At 51.1% G+C, this 12,091-nt stretch overlaps 1 protein-coding gene across 1 annotated transcript in view; it reads right to left on the bottom strand.

The window, feature by feature from the left end:
- The window catches only part of COL22A1 (collagen type XXII alpha 1 chain), a 224,269-nt gene that overhangs the window by 147,795 nt on the left and 64,383 nt on the right, over positions 1 to 12,091 (bottom strand). The window contains 4 exon segments of the mRNA XM_070382724.1: positions 1,888 to 1,926; positions 6,197 to 6,259; positions 8,351 to 8,395; positions 10,859 to 10,975. Coding sequence (XP_070238825.1) covers positions 1,888 to 1,926; positions 6,197 to 6,259; positions 8,351 to 8,395; positions 10,859 to 10,975 — 264 coding nt within the window.

The following is a 12,091-nucleotide window of genomic DNA, read 5'->3' as shown; positions in this document are numbered from 1 at the left end:
TGCAGCTGCTCCTCCGAGGAGAAGGGGTGACTGTCAGTTTCTCCTGGCGACATCTACACACGAGAAGGGCAGCACGTCACTCAGAGCTCAGGCTGGACCAGGACCCAGGCTGAGCCCCGACTTCAAGAGGGCTCCGGCAGCCCCAGTCCTGAGCCCGAGGAGCATCTGGGTGTCCTGTTAATAGCCTGTGCTCTGGCTCTGGGCCCTCAGGAACCAGCACGCTGGCAGTTATCAAACCAAGTTCCAGCTGCGATGCTTTGAGCCTACACAGGAACCGTGGAAGGTGGTCCGTCAGCCCTGCTTCAGGCATCGGGAGACTAGACTCTGACAGCAGGGCTGAGAGCAGCACCAGCCACCCAGGTCTGCAGGTGCAGAGCTCGCGTTATGCTGTCTGCTCACGCCCTCTCTCCAACGGCTTTGCATTCTTGTGCACCAGTTACTATGTGTGTGAGCATGTGCCTGAGCTTCTAATACAGGTAAACAAAGAGAAGTTCATTGTGGAATCAACGAAGACACAAAGGAATATAAGGGACAAAATAAAGACCCTCACAGCCTGGCCACCCAGACAACCAGAGGTCAACAATGGGGATTTGCTTCCAGAATTCATCTGTCTCTCTTCCACACACGCACATGCCCACACACAATGAATGAGTCACACTGCATAGATATTTTGCAATGTGTTTTAAAAATTAACAAAATATTACCTTCATTTTCTGGGTCGTTAATTATCCTTCTAAATGTGACTATGTGTCCATAAGTGTTATTGCGTTACGGAGCTGTGCCGTTGTGTTATGGAACAGCACAACGACGACTCATTCTACAGTGCTGTAGCTGCCGACAGAGCGATAGTTCTTTCCAGACTGGCTTATAGATTTCGCTGAAGGAAACGTGTGGCTATGTACTTGTGCACAACCTCCATTTATCTCCTCAGAGTAAATCTCTAGACCTGAACGAACTAAATAAAAGGTACTCTACAGAGAAAATGGGCTGGGTATGTGAGAGCTCTGTTTCCATAGTAACTTGACAGAGCGGCACCTGCTTTACACCATAAACCCTATGCAAGAGGTTGATGTGAGCCCCCCAGGGTCCAGTGGTCTGCATCCTGAGTCTGAAAGTGCCCAGACTCTGACAAAATGATCAACATGAATGTATGTTGCAAAGTCTTGTGGCTGTTCTCCTGAGAAAAGGGAGATGTAGCTTTGATCACTGGTGTGAGTAGAAGATGGCATTTTAGTGACTATTTTATTGCTTCTTCTAGGTGGACACTGTAAGAAAGTGATCCCCTCTTTCCCAGAATCTGTTGAGTGTGTGCATCATCGCCACGACGGATGAAGGTCAGAAAAGGTGCAGCATTCGTAGCTGGGGAGCACGTCACAGGCCTCCGTCCCTCCATCTGTCCTGCTGCTGCCGCCTGCCACTCTGTCCCTCCTCATCTTCCTTTTGTGCTTCTGCAACAATCTCCTGGCAATTCCCCAAGCTCCTCTGGTCTCCCCCCTCCTCCCGGTACCTGCTATTCGAACTTTCTCAGCACGTCTGATCAAGCACAGACCATCCTTCCCATCACTGCAAACAAGCCTGGACAGGTTTTGATACTGAACGCCCAGCGTGCTGGTCCTCAAACCACATCTGCAGCTCTGTATCCCACTTACCAGGAGCCCCATGAAGTGCCCTGTGCTCTTAGGCACTGCAGAGCATCCAGGACCTAGACAAGCCTTTCCCTCCTCGCACTTAACACTGAGGCACTCAGCCGGGAGACCTCTTCCCTCCCACCCAATTCTTACCAGCAGCAACACGGCACACACACCTCTCCTGAACCCAAGGCCCTCATCCTGGTCCTGAGCCACCTCCATGGCCCCTGGAGGAGTGAGACAACGGGGAGGTGCTTACCTTTTCACCCTTTTCTCCTTGCACAAAAGGTCCTCCGCCCTGGAAGGGGAAAGCAAAAGACAGGTTTGCTGCAGACCATCTCCATGGCACGGCACCACACATGGCGAGCGTGCCTTGGATTCGAACGGCTGGCTGCTTTTTCACAAGCTCTGCCAGAGAACCTCTAAAAGTCGTCTATCATTCACTGAGTGTTGATTATCAACATTTTTATTTCATTTTCCCAATGACTCAGCATGACAGTAGTATTCTTTTTTCCACATCAGCTTTTTAAAGATGTAATCTGTTGTTGTTTAGTCACTAAGTCACATCCAGCTCTTTGTGACCCCCATGGACTATAACCCACAAGGCTCCTCTGTCCATGGGATTCTCCAGACAAGAATACTGGAGTGGGTTTCCATTTCCTCCTCCAGGGGATCTTCCTGACCCAGAGATCGAACCTGAGTCTCCTGCACTGGCAGGCAGATTCTTTACCACTGAGCCACCAGGGAAGCCCAAGATACAATCTACACAGCACATAATTCAGCTATTTACATTCAACTTAGTACATTTATAGACTTGTGCAACATCACCACAGTCAATTTTAGAGTCTCATCGCCCCCCAAAGAACCCCATACCCATGGTTGTCGCTCCCCTTTTCCCTCACCCTCTGCTCTGGGCAACAATCAGTCTCCTTCCTGTCTCTGTAGGTTTGCCTATTCTAGATATTTTATATAAATGGAATCATACAATATGTGGGCTTTTATGACTGGCTTCATAGCCAGTGTTTCCTTAGCGAAGTGTTTCCAAGGTTCACCCTCCTTATGGCCTGTATCAAACTTCATTCTATTGCAGAACAATATGATGTTGCATGGCTGACACATTTCATTTATCCGTTCATCAGGTAGTGAACATTTGGCTTGTTTCTGCTGTCTGGTTATGATGAATAACGCCGCTATGAAAATCCATGGGCAAATTTTCATACAAACACGTGTTTTCATTTCTCTTGGCTATATACCTAGGAGTGGAACTGCTGGGTCTTGCGGTAATTCTGTGCTTAACCCTTGAATGAGCGCCGGATGGTTCTTCAAAGCAGCTGCAGCGTATCGGAGGGCTCCACGCCTCCACACTCCTCGCTGTGCACCCGTCCCTGTGCGTGGGGCTCCACGCCTCCACACTCCTCGCTGTGCGCCTGTTACTGCGAGTGGAGCGCCGACATCTCTAATCCTTGGTGACGACTTGTTTATCTCTCACTTCAGTTCTCAGTACTGACTTCACGTATTTAGGGGTTCTGTTCTTAGGTGCACATATGTTGATAACTGTTGCATATTTTTGAAGGATCAACATTTTTATGGTGATAAAATGCTCCTCTTTGTTTCTATTAACTTTTTAAAGCCTACTCTCTCTGGTATGGCTACAGTCACTCCAATTTTAATGTTTTCAACTTGTAGAATGTGTATTGGACACATTTTCAGCCTATTTATATATTTGAATCTAAAGTTTGTCTCCTCTAGACAGAACACACTGGATCTTGCTTTTATGTCCAGTCTGAAAATCTCTGCTTTTTTAATTAGTTTGTATAATCCATTTACAGGCAATGCTGGTTTTGATATAGGCAGATTTACATATGCCATCTAACTTTCTGGTTTCTATGCCTCCTGACTTTCTTCCTTTTTTTCGTTCTTTATTACTCTTTCCTTTACTACATGAGTACGTTTTTACTGCAATATTTTAACCTCTTTAAGGATATTGTCACTGTATACTTTTAAATTATTTTTCTTGGAGGTTGTTTGAAGTTTCCCATATATGTCTTAACTTTTCAGGATCAACCTCAGACTTACACTAACTCACTTCCATTGAGGTTGAGAGACATACTGCTGTGTGACCTATTCCATCTCCCCCCCTTTTGAGCTACTGTTGTGACAAATATTTAAGTACCCAGTGATACACTGCCATAATTATTACTTTGAAGTTGTCATCCCCCTACATTCTGACCTCAATTATTTTTGGTGATGAGTCAGCTGATGATGTTATTGGGGTTTCCTTCCACATCGTGACTCATTTTTCTTCTGCTGCTTTCCCATTTTTTGTTTTGTCTTTTAGCATTTTTTATTGATATTATTTTCTTGGGCTCCAAAATCACTGTAGACGGTAACAGCAGTCATGAAATTGAAAGATGCTTGATCTTTGGAAGACTCCTAGACAGCATATTAAAAAGCAGAGACATCACTTTGCCAACAAAGGTCCATATAGTCAAAGCTATGGCTTTTCCAGTAGTCATGTATGGATGTGAGAGTTGGACCATAAAGAGGGCTGAGCACTGAATAACTGATGCTTTTGAATTATGGTTCTTGAGTAGACTCTTGAGAGTCCCTTGGATTGCAAGATCAAAGCAGTCAATCCTGAAGGAAATCAACCCTGAACATTCATGAGTGACTGATGCTGAAGTTGAAGCTCCAATATTTTGGTCACCTGATGTGAAGAGCTGACTCATTGGAAAAGACCCTGATGCTGGGAAAGATTCTGGGCAGAAGGAGAAGGGGACGACAGAGAATGAGACGGTTGGATGGCATCACCAACTCAATGGACATGAGTTTGAGCAAACTCTGAGAGACGGTGAAGGACAGGAAGGCCTGGCGTGCTCCAGTTCATTCGGTTGCAAAGAGCTGGACATGACTTAGTGACTGAACAACAAATTGATATTATGATGTTTCTAAGGATGGATCTCCTTTTGCATTTCTTGATTGGAGTTCCTGAGGCTTTCCGAGTGTGTAGGTGACTATGCTTCATCAAGTTGAGGATGTCTTTAGACATGATTTCCCTGATTACTTTTTATTCTCCTCTCCTGGTAACCATATTATGTGCCCACTGATTGACTTCACGGGCCCCCACATTTCTCTGAGGCTCTTCATTTCTATTCATTATTTTTTTCTCTCTGATCTTCAGTTTAAGTAATCTCCACTGATTTATTTTCAAGAATTCTGGCTCTTTCTTCAGCCAGTTCAAATCTGTTATACTTCTTTATATTCTGTATTTGATGAGATATTGTCACAACACTCCTCTCCATTTCCTTCAGAAGTTTCCTTTAGCTCTTTGGATATGATTTAGTGCCTGCTTTGCAGGCTTTGTCTGTTAAATCTGACATCTGAGACCTCTCGCTGGCTGTTTCTGCTTTTTTTCCCCGTGTATGAGTAAGATGGGTGTTTCACTAGCCCCCACCTTGTAACACCGATCTGAAGGTTAAGTGAGAAAGAGTACTGTCAAACAGTACTCAGGTAAACAGAGCCAGGTACACAATGCACACTGTGACACCAGCAGGTCTTCCTGCTTCCGTGTTGCTCTGCACATAGCAGGTGCTTCCCACCCCTACAGGAGGCAGGCATACACGGTGTGGGTGAAAGGCGGAGCTCAGCAGGTGAGCACAGGACTCAGACTAACACAGGTTCAAATCTCGCCTCTGACACATGTAGGCTCCATGATAACAAGCATATCATACAAGTCTGAAAATCCTGTATCCTTCACATCAGAGAAGTGACGAGACTATGTTCTGGGGTGGGATGAACTGGGAGACTGAGATTGGCATATGTACGCTATTGATAGTATGTCTAAAATAGATAACCAGTGAGAACCTACTGTATGGCACAAGGAACTCATTCAATGCTCTTTGGTCACCCAAGTGGGAAGGAAATCCAAAAAAGAAGGGACGTGCATGGCTGATTTGCTCTGCTGTACACCAGAAACCAACACAACACTGTAAACCAACCATACTCCAATAAGAATTTAAAATAAGCGCTTCTAAGAAGTAAGGAGGGAACCCACATGGAGCACTGGTGAAGAAGGGCAGGCAGTACAGTTACAATTACGAGCTCTCAGATGATGATGTGAGGGGTGCTATCTGCCAGGCTAACTCGTCTAGGAGAGTGACTCTGTCTCATCTGTCTTGTCTTCAGGGAACCCCCTGAGCACAGAACCTAAAAGGAACTGGCTATACCCACTCTCATTCACTGACCACTTACCACGGCCCAGGCATTTTATAGACAAAGCTGTTACTTTCTTTACTTTGCTAGTGGAGTAAGATGAGATTTTCAGAGGTTAAGAGACTAACCTCACAGTCACCCAGCTAACGAAGACTGGAGCCAAGGCCAATGGCTGGGGTCCACCTACTCTGAATCTGTGCCATTGATGCTAGGAGATGCAGCGCCCATCTGGAGCACAGGATTCCGGGGGTTGGGGGTGGGGTGGTGTGGGGTGAGGCCAGAGTGGCCGGGAGGCACCCCCACGCCCGTGGAGAGGGGTCCCCCACACTAGCCATGGTGGAGAGGCCTTCACTCACCGTATCTCCTTTCTCTCCCTTGGGTCCAGGAGCGCCTGCTGGCCCAGTGGCTCCCATGTCTCCCTGAGGGGCGGAAACCAGAGACAGCAGCAGGTCAGTTCCTCCGGTCGGGCAAGGCTCCCTGACACCGGCTGCCCACAGCCCACCTTGCCCCCATTTCCTGGAACCGACTGGTTTTATCACTGCCAACTGCACCATGAGGCCAGGCTTCCCACCCCCGGAGAGGGGAGAAGCATCTGAATAACTTCCCCAACCTCCTAATTCCAGGAGCCCAGGGCAGCTTGAGACAGCGAGTGGATGAAAGCCTCGCACGCTGGTTGCTGGGAGCAGGAATGGGAGATTCCATGCATCCTACCAGACCCAGCTCAGGCAGGGGCCCCAGGCATCCTGGAGCCCCCCAGGCAGCTTCAGGGCTCCCCTCTGGCCCCACTCCCCCACCCACTCTCCCATCTCCCAGTCATGCCTCTTCCTGCTGCCTCTGAGTCCTGGGGACCTGGCTCCCTGTCACCCATAGGCACATCCTTGCATCCAGAGAGGGCCTGGGCACCTGGGTCCACCAGGCCACACCTGTGGACATGACCTGAGTGACCTCTAGGTAAACGGAGCCAAGGGACTCACAAGTGTTCATGCAGCCTCCTAACCATGGACGGGCTGGGACACAGATGAAGGGCCAGGACAGCTGACCAGCCACAGGGCAGCCAGGCTCCCCTGCAGGCCGTGGGGCCTCTTCTCTCCTTGGAATCCCTCCCTCGCACCTAGCTTCTCTCCCAGGGCCGGGGGGTGGGCTCTGCCGCCCCACAGCCCGGATCTGTTCCACCACAGCCCCAGTACAGTTGCTCTGTGAACAGTCGCTGCTTCAGACAAACATTTTCTACTTAGAGGCTCACACCCCCAGACGGCTCTGCTCCTTTCTTTCATCTGACAGCCAAGAAGTCAAGGTTAGAGCCTGGGGATACCTGAGCAGAAACCCCCACTCTCCTCTTTGCAGAGAACACCGGGCACCCTGGATCTCAGAGCTGCTTGTGTGTGTGTGTGTGTGTGTGTGCTCGCACGTGCATGCACGCCCATGTGTGTCTTGTGTATCTGTGTGTGTGTGTGAGTGCACGCCCATGTGTGGTGTCTGTGTGTGTGAGTGCACACCCATGTGTGTCTGTGTGTGTGTCTGAGTGCACGCCCATGCGTGTCTGTGTGTGTCCTCTCCATCCTAGCAGACTCGGGGCAGAGGGGAGCAGGGTGACAGGAGGGGAGATGAAGGAGATACCCACAGAGGAAGGAAGAAGGGAAAAGACAAAAAGGGACCTTAGCAGGCACTCCACGGTGGTTCGCTGAACTTGAACATCATCCATGCAGGTGAGGGATGGGGAGAGGGAACGAAAGGGGGAGGGGGAGGGGAGAGTGAATTAGGGAGGAGCGAAGGGAGGCATCCCTGTGTCTCCACCCTTACACTCAGCCCCTCTTTCTGACACCAGACCAGGTGATGGTCACTGGGGCACGCTGACCTCTGCCCTCAGCCACTGTATGACCCACCCCCAGGGGCAATCCACATCTTTCTGGGTCTCAGCTTTCTGAGACCAAAACCATGATGGGAGATGACAGCCCCGTCCCACCCCATAAATGCTGTAAACCTGGGCAGTGGTGGAGACAGAAGAGGCTGGGCCCTGAATGAGGAAGGGGGAGGCCCCGGGGAGACACCTGGCTTTGAGCAATTGGTGAGCTTGGAAAATGAGCACAAAAATAATTCCAACCAATTTAAATAAACAGATCGCAGGTGCTAAACAGACTGTTTAAAGCCCAACCCCCAAAGTTTCTGGACTATAGAGGCCTGAAAGGATGGATGAGGGTTAGCTGACCACAGAGAACTGAGGCTGCTGGAACAAACAGGATCTGAGCCTGGGTGTGCGAGTTCCACCTCCTTCTAGCTCACACTGTCAAGCTGAGAAATGAACCTTCTGAGCTGCGAAGAGACTCAAAGGTTCCGAACTTCGTGGCACTTGCTCTGTTCTTCCATCTCAACAAGCTCAGAAGAAAAACCCCACAGGACAGTAAACTAACACACCACTGTTTTGGTTATTTTTTCTTTCTTTCTTTCTTACAAAAAGAGCAAATCAAAAGATCCTCGGGCTCAAAGGACTCGTCTGCAGCTCCAGTACTGACCTTTGGGCCGGGGAGTCCCACGGGGCCATCGAAGCCCTTCTCACCCTGAAGGAAGAAAGACAAAAGAAACAAGTAAGGCTCTGTCTTAATTTCCCCCTTCTCTCTTCACTGGTGGGTGATCCCTGGCACAGGCTCGTAAGCCAGTCTCTTAGAAAGCCATGTGCTGATCAGTAAGCTGGACAGAGTTCACGGCAGCTGAGAGCTCCTGATTGCAAACTGCCAACCTGCATGGGGAGCTGGGACCTGGCCTCCAAATACAGCTACTGGTGGAGAGATCATCCATCAATCGACAGACGCCAGCCTCAAACTCTGGGGAGCATCACCCAATAATCCATTCCATCCATCGCTTCATACGCTGCCTGGATCCCACCTTCCCATCAACTCAATCATTTAATACAGTGGCTGAAAATACACACATGAAATGATTCAGTCTTTGCCATCTGGAATTTATGAGCTTATGGAAGTAGAGACAAACAGTCTTCATCCAGGATGATAACTGCCATGGTAGATGGAAGAAGAGGGAGAGAAAAAGGCCATAATGTCATGCAAATAGCAGGTGCTGAAGGAATAATAACGGACAGATGTGATAATGAAAGGAAGAATACAAACAGGGAGGGAGCCTAAAGGAGGGGAAGAGAGGAGCAGGGAAGGGGAGGACAGGAGGAAGGAAGGAGGAAAATCAGACAATAATACGATGAGAAAAGGATTTTCTGAGGATGTCTTGAAAGAAGAGCAGGCATTAGCCAGATAAAAAGGCCAGAGGGGGAAAAGGTGTTCTAGGCAGAAGAACCTTCACATGCAAACTGCAGAAGGCAAGGAGGATCTCGCCCCCTCCATGGAACAGGACGCTCCTGCCTGCCTGGAGACTGGGAGGGGAACGTGGAGTGAAATGAGGCAAGAAGGGCAACTGGGAGCCACGAGGGGCCGCACAGAGCAGGGACAGCTCGGGGAGGGGATCCAGAGGCCAAGCCGAGGAGGTCAGTGGCCATCCAGCGGGTGTCTGTGAGCTGGGGACGGGGAAGGTGGGTGCTAAGAGGGGACAGAAGCCTGCTTGACCCCAGACTTCCCTGCAGGGGTCCCCGCCAGGGCAAGGCCCCGGGGAATCCTGACCTGGGCAGCCCCACTGGCCACCCTCTCTGGCACAGTCCGCGTGCCGGTGCGCCAAACCTCACATTGTTGCAGTTACCCTTCTCATTTGGGGTTTTTAACGGAAAACAAAGACTCCAAAAGGATTTGGGTTTGGATGGTTGCTTTTGTTATGACATTGATGAGTGAGAATATGATCAGCATGTTGTCCGTGGCCTGAAGCCCTGAGCGTGCCCAAGGCGCCATGGAGGAGGAGCCCTGCCCAGCACCCTGTGGGCACCCACTCTGACTCCCTCCCTGGCTTCTCCCAATCAGAACCCAGAACCAGGCCAGAGGTGCCTCACTTCACCAACTCCCCAGGAAAGCTTCAGCTTGGAGCAAGACTGGGCTGGCTCCTCGAGGTCTTCCAACAGGTAGGGCCATAGTCTGACCACCCCACCTGACTGAGCGCTCCTGAGGGGCCCTCTGGGAGGAAAAAGAAAAGACAGAGTGATGGAGAACAGAGGAGAGGGAAGGCGGTAGGGAGGAGAGGCTGCCACGACGGGCAGGCTTAATGAAACACATCTGTTGGGAAATTCTTAAAGTGTGTTTATTCCAGGTAACCTCAATCACCACTTTGTATGCTGGCCTGTCTCCCAAGACCCCTGCAAAGTCGGGCGGCACCTGCTGCGTGCCAGTCCCGAGCTGGGAGGGGTAGACAGAGCGATGACTATGCTGAACACTGGAGATGGAGGGCCCTGGAGCCACCCAGGGCAGAGCCTAAAGCAGAGCCTCGTGGAGACCAACTCCAATTTGTCATCCTGGTGTTACTTGTTTGTTCTGCTCCAACGGTGGAATTTTTTTCTTATTAAGAAGGCCGCTGGTCTACAGGAAAACAACAGATGATGGCCCCAGGCATCCAAGGAGACATTTCATCCAGACAAACAGGAGGTGGTGGTGCTAGTCAGAAATGCACTGGGTTTTAAAACAAGAGGTGCTGAACTCTATTCCTATATACGTTCAGATTCCACAGCATGGCCAACAGAATGCAGACGGATGGCGGTGGACCCCACAGAGCCACCTGAACCCTCTGCCACTGCCCTGCTGACACTTATTCTCAAAGCAAATCTGGCTGTTTAGTTGCACAGGAGTGAAGAGGACACCAGGAGGCAGAGAAACTTTGGGAAGACATCATTAACGTCAGGAAAATGTTCATCCCAGTGGGGTCTGAGGGGCTCCCCTCCCAAGGCCCACAGAGATCCGGAAGAAGTCCCAGGAGCAAGGATGGTCCCCAGACCCCAGAGCTACCTGGAGCCCGGGGTCATCCTGCCCTGGCAGCCCATGTGCATGATGGGAAATTCCCAGCTCCACCGCTAGTTCTGTGAGCTGTGGGCCCACTGAGCTCTGGGGCCCCAGGCCTGCGGATAAGGGTGGACTGTGTACCTTTTCTCCAGGTGGGCAGGAGCAGTTGATGGTCTTCAAAAACCCGATCTGCTCACTGCCGGAGGTGGGAGGCGGCTGGGGCAGCGGGGAGGGTTCCGTCAGCACGGTCACCTGACACTGGGAGGAAAGCAGAGCGGTCAGAACCTGGCTTTTTGTCCAGCACCCTGGAGCACTTCCCTGTCCAGGCAAAGGGGAGCCAGGAACCCTGAGGAGGCCAGAGCCTGAGCAGGACAGGCAAGTATCTGACTATAGGTCCTGGCACTCCGAGATCTCGGAGTCAGATGGGCATGGAGTCAGGCTCATCTGGAGTCAAATGAGACAACAGGTCTCGGCCCCTCCACTGGCCTCTCAGCAGCCTGAGGGAACCGCTTAACACCTCTGAGCCTCAGTGTTAACCTCCACAAAATGGGGACAAGGGCGTTTCCATCATAATGCGGTGAGAAGGGTTTAGTGGGACTGAAGTATCGAGCTGGACACCAGGAGCCAGGCACGTGCCGGATGACTTATTTCTTCCCTTCCCTCGCTTCTTTCCTCCTTCCCTTCCCCTTCACTGCCTCGCTCGTTCTTTCCCTTTGTTCTCTCCTAATTTAATCTGTCCTCCTCCTTTCTCTCCCTCTCCTCTCTCAACAGCCAGGCTCATCTGACTCTGCAGCCCCACCTCTGACAATGACCACCTCTGGGTGCCTGTGCCCAACGGTCGTCCTGAGACAGGACACACTGACAGGGTGCTCACTGTACTTAGGATCTGGGCCGCCCAAGCACAGTATGGGGATTTTAGCCTTTAGCCCTGGAAGGCAGGACTACTGAAGCATCCTTGGGGTGGGTCCTCGGTAAAGAGAGTGGAGAGGAGGCACCTTGGCAGAGGCGGAGGTGGGGAGGGCCCAGGACAGGCAGAACCGCACGGAGGGTCCAGGCACACCAGGCAGTCTGGTCCGGCCCGCTGTTCCCGACCCCGAGCTGCCTCCCCGGTCTTGCTGATGAGCCCTGAGCACTGACAGCACCAAGGCCATTCTCTCCTGGGGACACGTGGCCAGCCTCTGCCCCTCATCACCCAGAGCTGGGCCCCTGGGACTGCTGACTTAGGCCAGAGGGACCTGCTCCCCCAACCCACACCCCACCCGACCCGGAACTGGAGCCCCTGGTGATGACCACCAGGCTCCCTCCGAGCCCGCACTCTGATGGCGGGTGTCCTGATTCTGCTCCCAGACCCTGAACACCCCCTCCCCAGAGGGT

The sequence above is a fragment of the Bos mutus genome, chromosome 14, assembly GCF_027580195.1.
Source record: "Bos mutus isolate GX-2022 chromosome 14, NWIPB_WYAK_1.1, whole genome shotgun sequence".
Classification (NCBI taxonomy): domain Eukaryota; kingdom Metazoa; phylum Chordata; class Mammalia; order Artiodactyla; family Bovidae; genus Bos; species Bos mutus.
This window is presented reverse-complemented; position numbering and strand designations above follow the sequence as displayed.